Raw genomic sequence first — 22,253 nt, 5'->3', positions numbered from 1 at the left:
CCAGTCGTTTGCCTATTTTTAGCAGACAAATATAACACTGCATCATCAGCATACATTTGACTTGTAAACCAGGAAGAATGCCAGCACACCGGAAATTGATTGTTGTGGAACTTTATAACAGACATATCCTTATGTCAAGTTACATAACCACACTCACTGTTTCCTCTTCTCTAAATAAGATTACATTTTGTGATAGTACCAGGTGAAAACTGTGACAGCTCAGCCAGTAAGATTCTGTAATTGTGTAATCTTTGCCATAATAATAATACCCCTCAGACAACTTAACATTATCAAGCTATTATCTGTGAAAACATACATGAGGCTAAGTGAGGGTACTGGGGTGTTATTAGAAGAGCCAGTAAACACAAACATGTGGGTGTCTCATTGTGTCTGCTGCCTTGTAGAGTTCTCCAAAGCATGTGGGAGCTGCTCCTGCGGATGATCCTAGATGCGGTCGCAGAAAACAGGGGTGTTCAGGTGGAGTTCTACAACCGCTTCCAGTACACAGTGGAGGTCAGTGGCAACTGCATTTTATCACACAATACAGTTTTATAGCTTTTTCCAGTCTGGCATAGTTTGACTAAGAGGAATAGTCTGCTTTAAAAGACGTGTCAACTCTGTACAGATAATCATCGCTACTGTTACCATCAACCTTTAATTAGCTCTCTATGCTTGCTCTTGTGCAATCATTAACATATATTAGATATTTAAGAAGTCGTTCAGTAGCAGTTCAGCACCAAAGTGAGTTCTCTCAGATTAAATTTGGGAGCTATTGTATATATTCTAATGCCAATTTAGCCAACTGGCAGTGGAAATGACAGATTTGCATGTCAAGTCATGCTACACAAGAGGGCTGAGTTTGGAGTTTGGCAGTCAGATCTGGTGTTTGCCTGCCAGAGGTTTCATGCTGTTTGTGTGAACAACATGTCTCAATACTATGCTGAGACTTTATTCTATCAGAATTAGAGGGATGAATGTGATGAGTCCTAGCTCACAAGTTTTTTTTTATTTTTTTTTTACTGGATTGCTTTAGACCCTGTTGCAGTTCTTGCATGTCAAGGGAGAGGGTCTTTCCTTGGAAGACATGAAGAGTGGAGACTACAAGGTGGGACTTCTTGCAATTTGTTTTTAGGATTTATATCCTCCTAACTAAGGTGTTGTTTATCATTTTCCCTTTCTGACCATGCTGCTTTAGGTTCTGGATGAAGAGCTTAGGCTGAATAAATGTTCCTCCTTTGAGCTGATTGAACAGTACTATCTGGAGAAGATTTCCCAACAGGTGTGTTTCCACTTACCAGGCTGACACTTTCATATTAGCCCTAAGGTGCACAGAGGTGTATTGATTGGACAGCGCAACACCCTGTCTTCTGTTGTTTTTCCTCTGATTGAAAGTCTGCCTTCTTCTGGACTCTTGAAAAACATGATTCTGCCAGGTGAAGCAACATGAAGACTGATATATGCTTTGAATAACTCCTTCACCTTTTTTCTGCTGGGGGAAACTCAAAATGAGTTGTGCTTTTACATCATATTTTAACATCATTTCAATGTTACTTCTCTTTTGCATCCTGATTATAATAATCCTCTGTGATAAAAACTTGTTTCAGAAAACACTCAAACATACCTGTTATGGTCGGATCAGTGTGAAGTGCTACTATGATGCTCCGGAGCAAAGACTGACGGTGGAGATTCTGCATGCTGCAGATATCCTTGCACTGGATGCTAACGGTAAAACTGTAACAGGCAAAATAAAATGCAGGTTGTTGTTGTTTTAAAGTTGTTTTTTTATTTTTTATTCATTGTTTCTGGTCCCCTTCAGGTCTGAGTGACCCATTTGTCATAGTGGAGCTCTGTCCTCACCACCTGTTCCCTATGGCCAAGAGTCAACGCACGCAAGTAAAACTTAAGACCCTGCACCCAGTATTCGATGAACTCTTTTACTTGTGAGTACGGTTTTCCTCTCTTCCTATTCCTGTTTGTGCATACCCTGAGCCTAATTTGTTGTTGTGTCTTCCAGCCACGTCAGTCCCGAACAGTACAGACACAGGTTTGCCTGTTTGACATTCACTGTGATGGACTATGACTGGCTTTCCACCAACGACTTCGCTGGTGAAGCCGTGGCTCCTCTCAGTGACTTCTGCTGGCCAGGGAGACCGAACGCCTCAGCCGCCGGAAAGAGTGTCCAGCCTTTCATCCTCCACCTGTCTCGCAGTAAACCCAGTGGTACATATAGCTCCAGGCTGTATCAAGCTCTTTGTTTCACACAAACATAATTTTGGCTTCTTGGGAGACCAGAGGGTGTTGGACTGAGTTTCCAATTACTTCTCCAATACAACATGAAAAGCCATTCAATCTAGAGATATTTGTGTCAGGTGTCGTAACCACTCTCATCTGTTTGTTCTCCCCTCCAGAAAAGCCAATCATGAGGATGCTGGATGCTCGCATCGGTGACAGGGAGGCTCAGGAGTTTGTCCGCAGGCTGAAGGAGATTGAGAAATCAATGGAGGAGGAGTAAAAGCTGTCAGCGCTGCCTGTGTTGGTGTTATCTGACCACGTCTTGCGACATATGTGCTTTTGTACTGGTATCATGTTTACAATATTTGAATTTTTTCCAATGTTATTGTTTGTTCAGTAATTATACCAAAATGAAAAGAGAAAGAAGGAAAACAGCAAAGCTTATCACTGTTTTCTATCTGGGAAATGAACATCCTGTCACTGTGCAACCTTATGCTGTCTCAGTTAAACTATATTTTAGAATTTAATGGATAGTTGATCCTAAATGTTACTAGTCTATATTTTTTGTAATGAGGTAATTGTTATCTTTGTTGTATGATCTTTGATATGATATATTTAACATTTCAGAACTATTTTGTGGAAGTAGCTTATGTATTCAAAAGTATTCAGTCAAAGTCTAAATCTATACCTCAGATATGCTCATTAGTTGCAGGGGAGTGTAATAGGCATCGAGACTTTTCCTTCTCCATGGACATTGTGGAGATACATTGCATGAAAGCCTATTTAAGATGTGAAAGCTTGAACCCACATTGCATTTCCTGATCATACAGTGGCTTATGAACAAACAGCTATGTGTAAAAATACCTGTCATGAAGGAAATCATGAAGACACATACAGCTTTGGGGGATTGCACTTTCTGAGACTTAGTGTTTTAAGGCCAGTCAGACAGTTCAGCAGCAGGGAGGCCTAATACTCCCCTGAGGCACACGCCACGGCTCTGCTTCATTTGGCTTTTCAGATTGCTCTTCACAAAGCTCATGATGGGTCATTGAAAAGGCCCAAAATCTTGTGGAGGGAGGACCAATTATTTTAACTCAGTTGCTTCTTGCTGTCTGACACCAGTGAGCCAACATCTGTGCAGAAATGTATGTGACAGTTTTCACAGTTATTTTTTTTTTTTTTGGCAGCAGTGCGCAAATAAGTTCTACAAAATCAGCACATTGACAGAAACAAATCCATCTGTCATATGCTAAGAATGTATTGAATAATGAACAGCCTGCTGCTGGTTAGCTTAGCTTAGCACAAAGACTGGAAACAGGGTTAAACAGCTAGCTTGGCTCTGTCCAAGGGTAAAAAAATGTGCCTACCAGTACCTCTAAAGTTCACTAATTAATATGTTAAATGTTGTTTATTTAACCCAAACAAAAAACTAATTGTGATAATGACAGGGCATAATGACTTACTGGAGTCTCTGCTGGTTGCCTGGCCACCTCATGGTCATGACAAGACCCCTGAAATTATTCAATTATAACATATTGACAAATATTCAATACAAATATTCAAAAATGTTTACTAGATTTTGCCACCCTGAGTGGTACCGAAAAGTGAAATGTCGATAGCTAGCCAACGAACTAGAAGTGACTGCGTCCAGTCAAGAAATAGACCTGCACATAACCCCCGTAAAACCACAATGTGTTGTTTTTACACTTCAGCTTTTGTACGGCTCAAACTCTCAGTTCAGTTGAGTTACTTTATTATCCCAGATGGGAAACTTAAGCTTAAACTCTCGGCAAGAAGTGTATTTCCCAAAATGTTGCCAACCAGCATTAAAGTCATTTCCAACAAGGTTATTTTGCTTTTTAATTTTATATTTATTTAAGATACTATTTCAAGTTTTAGTTGCTTAATTTTGAAAAAATACTATTTTGTCAACTTTAACTATTGTGTAAACCAGAACACAGTCCAACTAAACAAGTAATTCATTTGTGAAATAATTCATCACTTTGGCACCTTGCTTCTCCTCCTCGGGGAGCAGAAGCTATATTCAGAACCATTCATACTTTCATGGTTATGGGGATACACCCTGTTCCTGATAATTGAAAGGGAGAATATACATCCTGGCGTCCCCAAAGATTACACAGTGTTACACAGTGTGTGGCCAGATGGTAGCTAATTGCAGCTAATGAGCTCATGTAGCGTTCAGAAAGTTCTGGAAACAGCCATTAAACATGGCAAACCCATTTTTTATCCCAACTTTAAATCAATGCAGGCTCATCACAGGCCTTACATTTGAGTTTCAGTCTCTGTGTGGGGCTTATGCTGCGTTCCAGACACAATTCTTTGCCCGTAAGTTACGACTTCAAGTCACGACTCACGACTTGGTAGCGTTCCAGGCAAAGTCACGACAAACCCTTCTGCGGCTAACTAACGTTGACGTTAGCTAGCGCTAGCTGATAGTAGCGATTTCTAGTCGGCGACATATTTTGGTATTCATTTAATAAAAATAACCTGTAGTAGTACACAATCGTATGTGTATTGTTTTGATTACAATGTGCGGAATTACTTTACGTTGCCTATTTATGTCTATTCATTTCTATTTCTCACCGGCGTCTGTACAGCATCAACAGGGGTCGCCATTTTTGTTTGTGTGTGTGTGTGTGACGTCAAAAACTGTAACTGGGAGTATAACGTTCTGGTACGAGTTCACGGGTAGTAAGTTACGGTTTTGACTGCCATTCCAGGGCACTGTGACGGGTAGAAGGTTGTGAAAACACAGGTTGCCTGGAACGCAGCATCAATCTCTTGAGGTAAAGAGAAAGGAAAAGCATAATGAACCTTTGCATTGGCATAATTATACTTAAGGGGTAAGGCAAGACCTTGCTGCCTGCACCAGCTCTCATTGGCCTGCCAAGTATAATTCAACACCATGCTCTCACCAGTCCTCCAAAGCTGTGTGTCTCGTCTGTGACTGAAGGGTAAGGATTAATATTTTTGCACAAAAAATAATAATTAATTCTATTGTAGCAAGTCTAAAGGCCAAGTTTCCTGTAGAGGCTTTTAATTAAAGCAGAATTAGGTTTACATCTAAAATAGCTAATCATGTTTAAAAAAGCAAAAACAATTTTACTTCATACAAAGTCCTGGACTAACGAGCTTAATTTCAGTCAGCTGTGTTCGTCTTCTAGTGAGAGCGTACTCACTAATAAGGTTAATATCAATCACCTGTGTCGTTGGGCTGAAGCTGCTCATGAGAGCTGAAACTGGTTCCAAAAACCCCATAATAAAGTGGAATCGAAAACAAAAAAAGAAACAGACAAAACAATAAAAGTCTCTACAGACTGAAAATGTATTGTACCTTCCAAACTAGAGGTTTAATTTAAGCCCCTTTAGTCCTAGAGAAACTTTAATCGTCCTTTCAGGAAATCGTTCCAGTGCAAAACTGACTTAAATGTAGGACTATTTTCAATTAATCTCTAGTATATTTAAGATTAATCCCTGTCCAGGAAACTGGCCCTTACTGTCACAAATGTAGCTTAAAGTTTACAACTGGTAAAAGACAAGGCAGTTATATGCATCTGGAAAAATGCAGAAGAGGAACACTCCTCTACCCTACATACAAGCGACTTTGAGTTTGTGAAAAGCGCTATATAAATTCTATTTATTATTATTACTTAAAACCACCCAACAATAAGAAAAAACGGGTATCATGATGTTGAATTTCTGTTTGCACCTTAAAAAGATTTTAGTAATATACCCAAATCAGGCCTTTAGGAGTTGTTGAATGTTGCCAGTTTAAATGTGGCACTTTTATTGTACCTTAATGACAAGTAGACAAATAGCAACAGATGTGTAGTAAAGAAACACTGGAAAAACACTGTAGCAAGTACCAAGAGCTTAGCACCTGAGATTTCACACCGACAGCGTTTTGTCAGTGATGTAACTTAACAGTAGCTGCTTGTGTAGTGCTTTGTTGTTACTCTGTGAAGTTGTGAGGATGAAGTACGCAAAAAAACATATCTATGCCTGAAGAGTGTGCTGCATTGCAGGGACTGTTCAGTTGATCAAGAAGCTTGCCTTACTTAACAGGAGCGAGGAATCCTTTCAGTCCATCTGAACAGCACTTGCCTTTACATTTTGTTTTTAAGATATCGCAGGCAGAATTTGTCTTAACAATTGTTACTCAACTCTTTCATTGTTAGTATATTAATATACGCTGCCATCTTTGTTGTTAACAATGCTGTCCTAAACAAGCACAGAAGTACGTCAGTATATTTGAATGGTTAATGGATTTATTGAGTGGCAGTGATATTTTCTCTAAATTACTTTAAAACCAGATATTCTGGCCAGATGTTTACACAAATAAATTCAACCTCACTCTGAATCTAAACCATTATATAATAAAGAATTTAGCTAATATTGTATACCAAAATTTATACTAGGGTCACAAGAAAACTTTCAGAGGTAATTTACACATTTCTAACAGGGACAGTTTTAAATGGAAAATCGTTTTCCAGATTCTTTGTGAGGAAAGCACGAGTCTTTTCCTATTAAATACACTTGTCTATGTTCAGTCACAGTGTTGTAGATGTCCTTATGTTGCCCTTAAACAGGCAATCTGGTCAGTATTACTTGAGTAAAGTGATTTAAAAAAATTCAAAGAAAGTGTTCTAGTCTTTAAATGTTCAGTGAAGTATTATCATATTCATTTCCTAATAAGTGGATTTCTTAAAAGACTAGTTTTGCTGGCTATAATTTAAAAAAAGGCAAAGGATATCAGACTGTGAATTAACAGAATATCATCACAATGTAACGTAATGACCGTCAGCACTGACATGGACATATTTTATTTAAGGTAATAATATAGAAATATTTATTGAATTGAGTATTTGGTTTTGTCGCCTGCTGTCCAAATTTAAAGGCAACAGCTCTTGAAATGTAACTATGAGAAGCAAAACACCTTCAATTTGTTACCGTAAAAGTGAATTATTTGTCCTTGAATTGTAAATGCCTGTGTTGCTGTTTACTGGATTATACCTTTGGGAGATGTCTATCACCTTAAATAAAGATTGTATTTAAATTTGAACTTGCTGCCTTCACTGACATGAGCATAAAGCATTTGAATAGTAGCATGGATATATAAATAATAGTTATATCTAAATTCATGCACCTGTTGTTTCTAGGCTTCAGTGTAAAGACATGTCACTGTCTGACACTGACCTGTTTCTCAACACTTCATCTTTCCTACAATGTCATCATCTGCCCGTTCAATCTCCCATGTTCCTTCCCTCTGTCTCTCCTCGACCTTTAAAATTACCTCCCCTCTGCAGCAGATATACCTGCAGATCAAACATCCTGTCACACCAAAGCAACCATTGAGAAAGACCACATACAAATAGTGAGAAACAGGAGTGTTATTATGTCCAGAGATCATAGGGCCAGAGGACTCACCCTGACACAACCATTTTACTGTCCACATTTCTCAAAGAGCTCCTATCATAGTAGATTAGACAAGGGTTTCTCATAGCTGGAGGACATGAGTGTCTATGAGCACTGGTACTCTGAATGCTGGTCGATAAATTTTAATTCAAAAGGGTATTGACTAGTGTGCTGGCTCAGGTGTGGAAAGGACCTTTTCATCTAGTGCAGAAATCCTGCCCTCTGGTCAGCGCCTGCACACACTACATCCATCGGTGACAGCTCTCCGCTGCTTAAATGTCTCTGTGCAGCTGGGAGCTTCATATAGGTTAATAATGCTCTCACTGGTTCCCTCTCATCCATTCTGGATCGTAAAATACCAGCTGCACATTAGTGCGTCAGATAAAATGCGATGTGAGTGAGAGAGAGGATCAAGAGACAGACATTTTCATTAGGGACTTTTGAGTTTAACCACTAGATGTCCTCATAATTTTACAAATACTTCCTTGAGAGTGAGTCATGCTGATAGTTCCCTGATTCCTTACGACATTGCCATCAGTCATGGCAGCACAGAGCAGCAAAACAAGACTATCCCCAGATAGCCTCTTAAAGCTCATGATCATCATCCTCATCCATTAAGGGGATGACGTCTCTGATTTTAAATGTTTGCAGTGGTAGAAAGAGACTAAGAACATTCACTCAATTACTGTACTTAAGTACACTTTTGAGGTACCAGAGCCTGTCTACGGAGAGCCTGTTCACTCCGTATTAAAGCAACACTAGGTCACTTTTCCTGCTTCGGTCCCCCTACAGGTTGGAAGCGGAATTGTCCATTACATTACATTATGCAAGTTTGCCAGATCGGGTAGCGGATCTGTAGTTCGAATAAACTGGACAATGTAATGCAATGGACAATTCTGCTTCCAACCTGTAGGGGGACCGAAGCAGGAAAAGTTACCTAGTGTTGCTTTAAGTCCCATTGTACCGAATTTGGTTGCAGTTCCACCAGGTGGGGTGATCGCGGGCAAGTGCAAAATGAATGGGAGTCTATGAAGCTAGAGGGTTAAATTTGTCTCTTTCGCCTGATTGTCGTTGAGAAATCTCAGATTTGATTGTAGTTTTTGAAAGTTCAACATGGATTATAGGTCGAAAGTTGAATGAACGAGTATTTATGTCCTTTCGATTTCTTACAGGTTGAGTCGTTGCCCATAACCCGCTAGCATTCTGCTAATGAATGCTGATTGGTCAGTGAAGGACTGATTACGACCAGAGATCCCGCTTGATGGCATCCAAAGCGGAACCAGAATGTCAGAGGCCATCTATGGGTGTGATCTATAAAACATTAGCAAACCAAAACTCTTTCTAGCACGTGTATTGACAGGGAGAGCCTAACCTGTTAGCTGTGTTGTCGATGCCTCGAGAGAAAAACAGAAATGACTCAGAGCTTGCCGTAAAGCAGTATCTCTGACCGTACGATGTGTATGACGTCGTTGACAATTTAAAAGGCTTTTTAGAACAAAAAAGCAACCAGCAGTGTGTATTTTCTTTGCCTCCCCTTTGAATGCAACATTCAAATTACTACACAAAAAATTATATCCTGAGAAAAGTGGATTTTGAGGGGTATAGCTCCATAGACCTCCATTCATTCTGCACTCGCCCGTGAGCGCCTTGATATGGAACCAGAGTGGAACTGCAACCAGTTCAGAAGCTGGAAGTTTTCCCAAGAGTGGAAGTTCTCCCCTTATTAGACATTCTCTGGAGGTACTTGTATTGTACTTGAGTATTTAATATAAAATACAGCCAATAATCAATAAATTAATGTATTTTATAAGTTAAGATGAGCCATTACTCCACTATATGTTTACAAAGCAAATATCTGTTTGCTGCTATATTAATGTTCTAAATATCGAGTATAGCCCCTTTAAGTATATTTTGATGCTAAAACGTTTGTGCTTTTACTTAAGTAAACATTTGATTGCAGAACCTTTACTCTTTACACTGGGGGTTTTCCAAGTAACTGCTGCTAGTTTAATTATTTAAGCTACATGAAAATGAGTCAGCATGCCTCACAACTATATCCAACATATTGTGGCACTATACTACAGCTTATATAGTTACTATGAGCAACTATGAGTAATCTTGTCATATGGACAAACTGCATTAATGCACTTTTGAGGTCCTTATCTAACTGCTACAAAAATAAATTTAAAAAAAAAGTACTCAAAAGTACTTGTGATGTGGGAGGCTGCAGTGAGCCTCCCTTGTCAGGTGTTCTCTAAGTTTTGGCCACAGGGGAGAGAGGTTCGGAGCCTTCAGCTAGTGTTGATCCCCAGGAATGTTGGCAGAGACTCTGCGTTGCTGCTGCTCCTCTGCTGGCTCTGGCAGATACATTTAGCAGCGCTGTGATCCCGCGGTGTCTTATCTCCCCTCAAACAACCCTAATCCTCCACAGAAATGTTACACTGCAGAGCCTGTCCCCTTCCACTGGAATAGTTCGACCTGGAGCCCCCACACAGACACTCCTTCCACTTTTTTTTCTATTAAAGATTTTAGGTCACACACCTGCAGATTCCCTGACGTGGCACTGTGTGCCTTTCCTTTGAAGACTGACAGCACAGGTTTAGTCATGACACCCCGCCTGATGAATTTACATCTGCCAAGGAAGATCATTAATTGAACCTATCCAAGCTATAGTGTGTACAGTATGCCTGCATATCTGCATGTGCTTGCTTGCATGCATTACGTTATTTTAAGTGTCTTCAAAGAATGGAAGGAAGGAATACTTCTGATGCACTAACAAAAATGTCCTCCTTCAGAAGTTGAAGTGAAATGAGATTACATCAGATGTGCCAAATAATAAATGTCTGCTACTACCAAGGCATGATAGGTTTCCTTTAGAATATTGGAAGGTTTCAGCCGACTTAAAGGACATAAACACCTGTTGTCTGCAGGTGTATTCTTTGCTGGCAGCTGCATAATTAGGCACTTAATGTTGCCTTTCCTCCTAACCAAATGTGATGAGCCCTGGGTGAGGAGAGGCCAACACAGCAAGTCCTTTGTGGCTTCAGGGGCCGCTGTCGGAGTGAGCAGAAATAATATTGGACAGCTTGCCCCAGAGGAATGCAATTGGGACAGTGCCTGGGCCAAAGACAGAGACTCCACTGAGCCTTTTAACAGAACCCATCACAGAATCATCCTTTCAGCTTCACAGAGAGCAGAGTCAACTGATGTCAATACAGTGAGTGGTCCAATCCCACTCCATACACACACAGGCTTTGACGCGCTCTGATTAGGTTTACCCCACTGTAAAACCAGTAAGTGCTTGAGGGCGCCTTCCTACAATTCAGTCAACCTCGCTTAACAGAATTACCCACAATTCATAGCATAGTTGCATTTTAAAAAAGGGAAAATCCAGACCTCTGTTGAAAAAACTTTGCCAAGAACAAGTTCAGACCGACATGTACATAGCTCAGTAGCAATCGTGTGTTGTGCTTCCAGTAATAACAATTTCCAAATGTTTTCATGATTTGAGCCAACAACAATATGATTTTGCTAATACACTTAGATTGAGTAACAAATTCATATTTAACTGCATGAAAAACTTTGAGCCACCACAGAAATGACTTTGAGCTGACGTTAGTTAAAGTCTATGGAGGGTTCAGTACTACAACACAATTCTTCTCTTTTGTTCTTTTTATGTGTTCTCAGTCTTTATCCACTATTACATCATGTAAAATAGCCCCTGGAAACTGCTGTAATAATTAACTTCTTCCCCATTCTTTCCTGGAGAGGGTGACAGTTTGTTTCATGAACAAACTAATCAAACAGACACCCCACTGTTTAGCTCCTCCCCTGCTGGTGCACCTGCAAAGTTTGGCTCCCAGCCTTAACCCCAACTTTCTATGCATACTCTTGGTCAAAAATATTCAGGGAGTCCAGCGTCCACACGGTTAATTGTGCTGTAAACTGTGAAGAGCTCAATATAATTAGTTATGACAGCTGCACAAGGTAGATTTGTACTGAGCCTTTGCAAACATATGCAAAGGCTCAGTACATAAATAAGAAGTATATGCTGTAGCCCAAGTGGTTATCACATGAACAGCATCTGATTTCCTTATGGCCTTTGACATATCCCCCAGAGTCTTTGATTCCTTTAAAAGCACTTCATAATTTTATCATTTGTAGTTCTCTTGCTGGTAGACGATGAATGGCTGAGTCATCGCAGAGAAGGAGGTTCTACAAAAAACAGCGTGACAAGTAGAGAGAAGAGCATACATTGGAAGCTGGCCAACATCATAGTTTGATCTCTGAGAAGAATGTTCATTTTGGGATTTAAATGAAAACAGAACTGTTTTCTTTCTTTACAGAGGGCTCTGTGAAGAAGTCATTATTGTGGCAGGGCATGTCGTCATGAATCCTCTGTTTATCCACTCAGTTCGGCAAGCACACTAACTGTGGTTCCCTCGGTTGGTCCCAAACACGCACATCCATCCCTGGCTATTTCTGCAACAGCACCAAAGACTTATTTCTTAGCAGTGTGTACTTCCTCAAAACTCATAAACAAATCACAATGGTGGAAAAATTTGAGTACTAGAATTTTGGCTCGAGTTCATGTTTGCTTTGTTTGGTTCTGATGACTGCAGGGTGCCTTCATTGGAAATTTTTCATTGTATGCCTGTGTTTACAGTGATTACAGGATTGGAAGAGGGCATTAGACGGCCTTCATCAGGTCTCCTGGTATTCTCCTTTGTCTATGGAAAGTGTGTATCCATTTTCTCTTGGCAGTTTGTTTTATGTGCGTAAAGGGAGACTAACTGTTAACTGGTGTGAAAATGATACCTTGCCTAGAAACATCGGCCTACACACTTGTTGCCATATGGTGAGATCCTCCTTCACATGCACGATTTCCTTAATTAAACAGGAAGTTGTCATTAACATTTAATGCGCAGCAGACAACACTTGGTCCAAATATGAGCTGTACAATTGTTGATAACTTTCCGAGAAAGTTTGAGATTAAAAAAGAAGTTAGCGTGAGAATGTGCATAACTGTATACTGCTGTGAATCTCAATGTTGAATATGATACTGGAAGAAAAAAAGCTACTGTTTCAATTTCATAATATCACAATAACATTCAGGAAGGATGATTTAAAGGTTTAATGTGTAGGAATTTCTCCCATCTAGCATTGAGATCAAATATCGCAATCAACTCTCTCGCACCACGCAGTTCAAAAGTACTTATTACAGCTACGGTAGCCTTCACGCTTCAAAAGGCCGGTCTCTTGCTATTTTCAATATCATTTTTCTTTTTCTGGGTGAAGAAGAAGACTCCTGATCCTGAAATTTTGATTTTGAATATGCGTGGTCCTCCATGTTTCCTTCTTCAAACTTGCCGGGAAGCTACGATACCGTTACACACTGGACCTTTAAGGTTGTAAATAGATATAATTCTGTCTCTCTTCATGAGGACATTTTTGTGTATTACTAAATGTGCTGTGCTTTTATGCACTCCAACTGTTTGCTTTGGCACTGCGAGAGCACAATGGCAGACATTAAGGAAAACTGTATTTAAGGATCATGCCAGTAATCTGGCCTTGATGAAACAGTTCAAACTGAATCATTTTCCTCACAGTATTTTTCACCACATTAGTCATACAGTGTGACACAGTTTTGCTTTTACTACCAATTCACAAGCAAATGTAAACCTTTTCTGTTTTGAACAAATGTTGACTGCAGTGATGGATGTAATATAACTTTCTTCTCTTCGTAAGAGAAATACACAAACTGTATCCACTTTAATTACACAGAGAGGGCATAAAGGTCACAAAAGTTGAAGATTTAGTGGAGGGAAAAGACTTGTATCCACTGCTGATCAAAGCACGTTCACCATTGCGTCAATGGTGACAGTAAAGATGACATTTAGAACCAGAGCTGTTTAATCCTAAGGTTATTTATTCCTTCACTGTTGTCTTTTTCAAAGTCACAAAATAACAGAGCCAAAGTCTGAACTTTTCAAAGTAGCAGCCATGCCACCCAAAGTCAGTATTAATTGAATCTGAAGGACCACCACCCTAGCATTTATCTCTGAATGGCCTGTGTATTCTTCTCTTTTCTAGCTGCAAAGGCTAATATCCCCTGGTGCAAAGCCCTTTTTCATCCCCTGACTGACTGTGTTCGGAGTAATCTTTAGTTCATTTCCTATTACAGCTCTCCACAAGCGGGGCGTTCGAGGGTCAAGTGGTCAGTTGCAAAGCCAAAGCGTCCACTGCTCTGTCTTTGAAGTCTTTGATGGCCACTAACCAACAAAGGCGACTGTATCTATGGCCACCAGTGGTGAAAGGGGGAGAATGTGACCAGTTGCCATAGATAAAATCTCCCGGTTCATTTCAAGGTCAGCAGACTTTTCACACTTCCCAAACTTTGTTGGACAAGAAACACATTTTGCACCAGAACACTGCAGCACCTTTGGAAACCGATGTTATGATTCATACTTGGGCCTGAAGCCAACTTAGACACAATGTGCTTCCTCGCTTGCTCTTTCCATGCTTTTGTATTGGCTTCAAATATTTCATAAAATGTATTGGAGTGTTGTATAGAGTCTTCCAGTGCCAACTATTCAGTTTCCTTGGAATATTTTCACTCTACTGAAAGATCTCCTGCCACATTTCATTCCATGCATTCATTGAATGTGAGGCATTGTACAAAGGATGTAAATATCATTATTTTTTTGTGGTGGTTTATTAAAAGTCTCCACAGTCAAAGTTCACTGGCTGGGAGGTACAACTGTATGTAGCGCTCTCTGTCTTTCTCCTAACTAGACCCTCACATGAAGGCTGTGGGAAAAGACCGATGGAATCCTCCCCAAAGGGAATGAGGGTGAGAAACACAAATCTAAAGAGAGCCTCTGTGGTCACGGGGCCTGTGGGTACAGTACATGAGTCAAAGGAACAGTGTATGATTGTCGTCCTCGCTTTCATGCCCCCAGACCTTCACATAAGTCACATCAGCTTTCCCCGACAAAGCCTCCATCCGGCCAAAACACCACCACTCCTCCCTCTTGCGGTACATCAGCATTGCTGTGCACAGCAAACACTGGTAGTAGGGGGGGATCAGCTATGGGGTGTTGGCACTTTCAAGTTGTGTTTTTTTCAGGACAGGAGCAGCTGTTAAAATGTTATCCTACCATTCTGTCCAAGCACATGATGTTTCACAACTGGCTCAGCTGTCCCATGTTTTGTTTCACTGTCACCTGTAATCTTGACTTTAACTTTGAGAGTCCATTTACGCTTTCAGAAATGAACATGACATATTATTAGAGTAGGTGATAACTGAGTCTCTGCAAACAAACTTTCCTCCCCCATGACAACCTATTTAAATGTTGCTGATTGTGGGATACAAAACGACTGTAGACTATTGTATATGAATATATTCTAGTATAGGTTATACAGTGTATTCTAGCATATAAACCAACACATTTCTTGTCCATTTTGCTTTGTAATGGCCACTAACTCTAACTTTCCTTACTTGTTTTGAAATAAACAAAATGATTCCACATCAGCCAAAAGCAAATTGAGGGCCATCAAAAGTATTCCTTTAAATAGTCCTGTTGTTTCCAGCACATTCCTTTTCTCTAAATGCACATTCTCGCCTAAACACATATGACCACTTAGACACTTGAATATAGTAGCAACTTAAAAATACTACAGTCTCTGTAGTGGTGGATCTTGTCTTTAACACTTTTGTACCCAAGTGTGTCAGAAGACCAAAGACGTCACTGCTGGGAGGCGCAAACAAATTGAAGGTGACAGTTTACCGCAAGGCAAACCATATGGCCCTCAAAATGACAAAAATGACAAAATCCTCTAAACGTAGGCTTTCTTTAGCCAAAATCTCACATCAGCCTCTTTAGTCTGCTCAAAGCCTGATGGATGTCATCGTTGAGTCGCTGGGACCACCATGGCAGCTGCCAACAGTTTGCTCTCCTCAGCTCCCACACAGCTAGTAAACTCTGTGGCCATTGTGGGTTAGCGCTGCAGTGCGTTTTTGTATCATGTGGACATCATGTGGTGAGCTTTTCAAAAGAACCTGCCATCCTGTATTCCAGCAGAACAGTAGCTCAGTGCCCCCCCCTTCATCCAGGAGCTAATGCTTGGTAATTCGAGGGTACACTCAGTCTGGATGAAAAGAAGGGAACATTGTGAGTCTGTGTGCCAGCTTGCAGCGAGGTGACATCTCACTCTTATGTCGCCTTGTGCTTGTTTGTTTTCACTGGCAAGCTTCATGAAGATGTTTTACTGCAGAGCTGCTTCAATTGAACTGTTTACACAACACCATCTGTCCCAAATTCCTTTTGCTTACATGCAAACAAATTGGTTTCCTCTAGTCTGAGCAAAAATGCTGCCCACGATGAAATTAATTAAAACCTAAATTACATATTCAGACTAAGCACTTGAAGGTTCTCCTTGAGGTTAACAGAAGCAGAAAGAAACACATGCTGATCTATCGGCACTAGCTTTTACATTGGATGAAGCTTTCCCTGGCCCTACCACAGAACAGTGTGGAAGCACTCTTCTACATGTTATTAAAATTGGCCTTTTGACAAGCATGCAGTAAAATGAGTGCACGTAAGTGCAAGAACTGCCCCTCTGGTTCTAATCAGAGTTGTGTTGCTTGTTTTTGGTGAGCACCATCTGTACCCCTAACGGGATGAAACTCAATCCAGATGCCTGCTATTTGGCAACACCAGCACTGTCTCATCCTATACTCTTCACTGGCTTCCATCAACAACATGGTGGACTCCCCCAATGGCAGTAGAGCACTCCGTCATGTACAGGTCTTGACTTTGGTGGAAGTTTATTGAAATGATCAGACGTTCTTTTTGAAATTTAAAAAGAATCTAACAAAAAATCGCAGCATGGGTCCAGAAATAGAGAGAGCTGTGAGAAATCTGGCTCATGGTCTAAAGGGAACTCTCAAGAATGTGTTGCGTAAATGCAGAATTTTAAGAACATATCAGTAAAAGCCTGAATATATGTGTGGAGAGTTTTTTTCCATGGTGAAGGTTGGATTAATTTAAAGGTAAACATTCACAACTTTTAGATTCCACTTAAAACTTAGGATAAAGATCCCTTCTGTCGCTTCTCTTGCTCCAATGTTAAAGGGGCTGTACTTCTTCTGAAAATAGGATTGCCTCCATACAGCTCTCACAGACAGTTTCCCAACTCGTGAAATACCGATGCTTTGTCACGGCCCTCCCATTGGCGTCTGATACAACGCACAAGGCACTCACATGCATGCGTAGCCGGACCGACTATCAAAACAAAGAACAAAGAAGCTTGGATTACAACACACAGAGGGATTGTGACCTTATTCTCTAGTCAGGACGCCATTACTCCACCATATCTTTACATAGCCAATAGTTGTTTCCTGCTATATTAATGTTCTGAATACAGGAACAGCCCCTTTTACACACAATATAATTTAGTATGGGATTAACCAATTGCATGTGCATGCATATCAAACCTTCTATGGAAAATACCACGCATATAATCAGTGCATGAGCAGACTATACTTTATCAGATCAAATGCATTCACTGAGCCACACACACACTCACATATACCAGCCCACACACACACACACACACACACACACACACACACACACACACACACACACACACACACTTTCACTCAGATCCTAGAAACACCCCTTGGTTGTTACACAACAGCAAAATCCTGCAGTTTGCCCCAGAGTGCACTGCTCTCTTTGAAGTGAGGAATGATGGGTTCATCTCAGTAAAGAACTCATGCTGTAAAACCATGCTATCTGTTTGTCTGTCTGTCTGTTTATCTTTCTATCTATCCCAAACTTCTCTCCTCCATCATTTATATGTCGTTTTAGCAGGAGCAAGCAGATAACAAATGTATCACTTACTCTTAGTTACAGTATAAAGAGACAGCAGTTTGCAAAAGTACACCAGCCTTTTTGCATCACCGGCTATTTATAAAATAATTGGTGTCATAAATCTCTGACCATGTGGCGCAGTGGCTGAATTACAGTGTAGTGTACACAGTTTAAAGAGCCATACATCAAACTCTGAACCAAGCCAAAACCAGTAAACAAGCCATTAGACATAATGAGGTATTATTTATGGTTGGTCTAATTCTGAAAAGGAGAAATGTCAACATAATGACATCAGATATTAATTAAATTTGGTATGGAAATACTTCATGACAATTTAATCCATCAGCCAAACCTCAGAAGTGCAACAACGTCAACAAAAATAGTTTGGGGCAATTTGTGATGAATGCAACTCAACAACAAACTTGTGACTGTCAGTTTTTAAGCAGCGTAAAGATTTCCATATATTTAAACATATGGAAATTAGCGTCTTCAAGTCAAATTAAGAAGCTGAAAGTATTTTGTTTCTGCAAGCAGTGTTATTCAAACATCCCTTGAGAATAAAGCAATGGATTATTGGAGATATTTTCAGGTCATCTATACAGATTGTTAATTGATTAAATTGCCGTTCAATGTTCAAAGCACAAAACACATTGTTTAATTTTCATGGTAAAGTCATATTTTGTATTCATATTAAAATCTTTATTAAAAATGTGACACATTAACTTCAATGTGACCCAGCTCATATGTTGCCCTTTTGTTTGTGCTTAAGAGATATTATGATGAGCTAAAATAATCTATTGTCATAAATAGCTGTTGCAGGCAGTTTAGATGACACTCTATTCACCACCACAATGTAAATCATCTTTTTTTCTGTCAGTGTTTTTACTTCTGCAGCATACTTGCTTTGAATTTTATGCATCCAGGTGTAGAAAGTCAGACATGCCTCAGAGCATTCCAAATATAATGATACCTTTTCTCCCTGTGTGTCCCAGTAGAGACCATTAACCTCATACAACTTCAGTTAAATCATATGTTGCAATATATCAGCACCTCAAGATTTATTGTGGTGTAACATACAGACAGATGGACCTTCTCAATCCTATTTTCCACTAAAGGCGTCTGTGCTGCGTTCCGGCTACGCCGTGGTTTTGTTCCGTCCCCCGCCACGCGCCATTCCACACCTGGAGCGTCTCAGAAGCGGAGCATCTTGCTGCCCGACTCACAGATTATATTGTCTCTACAAATACTTAACAGAACCATCACGTGTTTATTAAGATAGTATCTACCTTCCACTCCAAGCACTCCTGCAATTAAACTCCATGCCTTCTCTTTTCTGGCGTTGTCCTGTGGTGTCTATTATGTTTTTCCGTCTCCAAGATGAATCTGTTGTTGATATTGGGGGGTGTATTTTGGTAAATTGACTGGATGCTCTCACTGTTTCGGCTGTCTGAACAGCCCGCGGCGCACGTGAAAATAAACCTGGCTGGCACGTATCTTTAGCGGAGAGAACGGATAGCCGATTCATGCACGCTTCTGGGACGCTCCGTGGTGCGACTGGTGGAATATCAAGCATTGACTTGAATGGCCGTGATTGCTCGCGGGGAACGCGGCGCCTCCGGAACGCAGCGCCGACGCACCCGGTCGAAAATAGGGGTCAGTTGTACTGCAAGCAGTAAGTGCAGCAAAGTAAACACCAAAAACGTAACAAATGCAGTGGTGTAAACAAACCGTGCATAATGATAACATAATATGTAGAGGCAGTGATTGACTCTCTGCTATCTCCATGTCATGTAATGCCATATACTGGCTGGCTGGCTGGCCCATTGTGTACAGTAGATGTAGGCTCTGATCACATCATCTTTCTGTGGGATCTAGTTCGGTGCAAGCGACTAAAGGCTTCTACATCTAATAAGCAGCATACATCCTGGATTGCTATTGGAATAGTGGCCAGAGATATGGAGGCCAGACAAACACTACCTAGTGTGTAGGAGCAGAGGAATGCTCCATGCCTGCTCCCTGGACATACTTTTATCTGATTGAAAGCACACAGAGGCCCATGCGTTTATTTAGGCTTTCTAATACAAGCTGGTTAAGCCTGAGGTTAAATCTCCTACACAGCTGCAGCAGAGTGACTCAAGTTCAAGATATCACCCGGACAAACCCAGGAAAACTTTGTGGTGACGGTTTTCTATCAGTCCATATGTCTTTGTGTTTCTGGACAGAGCAGAGGCATGCGCTTTGTTTTCGCTACAGTCATGTGTATTTTTGGGTGTGAAGGAAATGTGGCTGATGTAAGAAAAACTGTGTAATGACACCCTTGTGGTTCACTGATCCTACCCAAGGTCCTCCATGTGTTGGCTATAACCATAGAGTCCCTCACATGACCTCACTATGCTCACACAACTCATCCTTCTACCACCTTGAATACATAAATATTGTACACATGAGGAACATAAGGACAATGGATTATGCTCTAACAATGTCTTGATTTCAGCTCTGTGGGAAAAGGAGGTGGGTATGTCCCAATGCTCTGCCGTCTGCTAAAGTCTGCATGTCTCTTAAAAATCCTGTGTGGTGAATGTAGACCTCCCATAAAACAAGGCTTCCAGACAAGGGTGGCCACCTCAACTCTACCTCCACACAAACCTCCCACAATGCATTAAAAAGGCCAATAAACAGGGCTGCTGGCAGGCAAAGAGTGGGGAATGTCCAGGGAGTAGAGAGAGGATGGTGATATGTGATGGAAGCAGAGAGACACAGCCCGTAAATTTGTCAGACGATTAGCTCTGTTTAATGTTATATTCAATATTGCTTTTTTTTAGGGAGCAGGGAGGAGAAAGTCAGAAGGGGGAGATATTTGAGATGTTTATAAATAGGAGAGCTGGAGCCTGCACATCTGATAAGGGAAGGCCTCAAACAAAGCACCAAACACAAGAACAATAGAGAGTAGCAGGGCTTTGGAAGGGATGGGGGCCCCAGAGAGGGGCGGCTGAAAGGCCCACAGTGTAACAGGATAGAGAGAGAGGGAGGCAGCCAGCGCCATGCTGACAGCACCACTCTGAAAACAGCACAGCAAATGTGTTTTGCCATCATCTTTCACCAGTTCAAAGATCAGCTGCTACGTTTTGTTATTCAGATAAAATCTAGAAATTGTACCATCAAATTCTTGGAGGGGCAATGCTTTTTGAACAATGAATGAAATCAGATTTCAAATATGTTAGCGCTATCTGACACAAAACTCCAACACCTTCCATGAAATAATTCATACAGTAAATTCAATACCATGTACCTTTGGATGGTGGGCCTGCATTTGGATGGAGGCTACACAGGCTACCACCATCATGGGTCATCATAAAGCAAATGCCCTGGCTTAAGCTAACCACCACTGCTATACTTTGTCAGCCTTTTGAGGATCTTTTTAGTGATAAACGTTTTTTTACTTTACAAGTTGACCAACCTAATGGACTGTCAGTTTTGGGGGCTACGCTGTCTCATTTGTGGAGGGTGTACAGGTTCAATGGTTCTACCTTCATTGCCTGCGTTCTTCGGAGGATCCAGTCTTTGAAATAGGACAGCCTGACGTCAAAGCGTACAACGTAAGCTGACAGCAGCTTACGTCTTTATTATTGCATGTGACCCATTAAAACAAACAAACAAATAATTCAGTATTCTCCTGGGCTGATGCGTGTAACAACGTGATGAGGTGCATGATTCCCTCAAGTTGTATCACAAGTTTGTCTGTGGGATCAGAAATGACAGTAATGGTGATATATGAAGGGAGGAACAAGCAAAAAACTGTCTAGAAAATGTTAGAACTATCTAACAGAATACCAGGACAACATCAAGTCAAAATGGCCAAAGTGTTACGGCTGCAGTGTGTTTTAGAAAGGATTCTAACATATGCACCAAACTGTTGGTTAACACATTTGTCATCTATTATTGTTTCACAATAAACAAACAGTTTGTTACTGCACAATAGAGACATGTGACAGGTTTGAATAATGACAAAAGCCCACAGCATCAGTGCCCTTTTCCTATGGTGTTTTACTTTGTGCAGACCTCCATCATTGTGGCTGGTGGTGTGCAACAAAAGATTATTCCTGCGGCCAAGATGATGATTTAATAGCACATCTAACTATGCTAGAGAGGCTGATATTGTTTTTCCTCCTTTTTTAATCCTCATGTGAGTCAGAGCAGCATTGTGTATTTTGTAAAGAGGCTCTGTTTTGGAACCATTTAGACAGAATCACACCTAATACACTATGATTGTTATTGTTCATATTTTCACATCTATTTGTCTTCCTTCCTCTACTTTAAGTAATTTTTTTAAGCAGCAATCCCCTGTTTGAAAAAGACTAATTTGAGAAAAACACAGAAAAAAAATATTAAATACATTTTTGAACACTAAAAATTCTGTATGAAAGTTCACAAGCTGAAGTACATCACGCACACAACAGACTTTTTTGTGTACTAACACAGCCCTTCCCACACTGTACTGAGAGATTTCAGGTGGCCAGTCAACCATATCATTTGAATCAGAGTGAGATCAATGGACTTCATGAGCGTGTAGTTTCATATTCTCTGAGTTCTGCAGTACTACATAGAATAACCCCAGAGGGAGAATGGTACTCTTTGAACTTTGGAGGAACATTAGTGCAGGAATGTGGATTATTAGTGTTTGAAGTTGGTTATACAAAAAATGCA

General features: G+C 40.6%; 1 protein-coding gene and 1 long non-coding RNA gene across 2 annotated transcripts in view; one reads left to right on the top strand and one right to left on the bottom strand.

Annotated features, from left to right (window-relative positions):
* Positions 1-4,639, top strand: part of baiap3 (BAI1 associated protein 3) — a 38,167-nt gene extending 33,528 nt beyond the window's left edge. Inside the window, exons 28-34 of the mRNA XM_039825940.1 lie at positions 405-513; positions 1,034-1,105; positions 1,196-1,279; positions 1,605-1,725; positions 1,817-1,940; positions 2,015-2,220; positions 2,409-4,639. Of these exons, the coding sequence (XP_039681874.1) occupies positions 405-513; positions 1,034-1,105; positions 1,196-1,279; positions 1,605-1,725; positions 1,817-1,940; positions 2,015-2,220; positions 2,409-2,512 (820 nt within the window). The 3' untranslated portion in view covers positions 2,513-4,639. The remainder of the gene's footprint in view (positions 1-404; positions 514-1,033; positions 1,106-1,195; positions 1,280-1,604; positions 1,726-1,816; positions 1,941-2,014; positions 2,221-2,408) is intronic.
* Positions 96-15,647, bottom strand: LOC120575242. Its single transcript, XR_005641969.1, has 4 exons — positions 15,541-15,647; positions 1,622-1,731; positions 1,296-1,426; positions 96-444 (listed from the first exon to the last, which is right to left on the bottom strand). It is a non-coding gene; the product is annotated as an uncharacterized LOC120575242 (long non-coding RNA).
* Positions 15,648-22,253: the final 6,606 nt, after the last annotated feature.

This window comes from Perca fluviatilis, chromosome 15, assembly GCF_010015445.1.
Source record: "Perca fluviatilis chromosome 15, GENO_Pfluv_1.0, whole genome shotgun sequence".
NCBI classification, from domain to species: Eukaryota; Metazoa; Chordata; class Actinopteri; order Perciformes; family Percidae; genus Perca; species Perca fluviatilis.
This window is presented reverse-complemented; position numbering and strand designations above follow the sequence as displayed.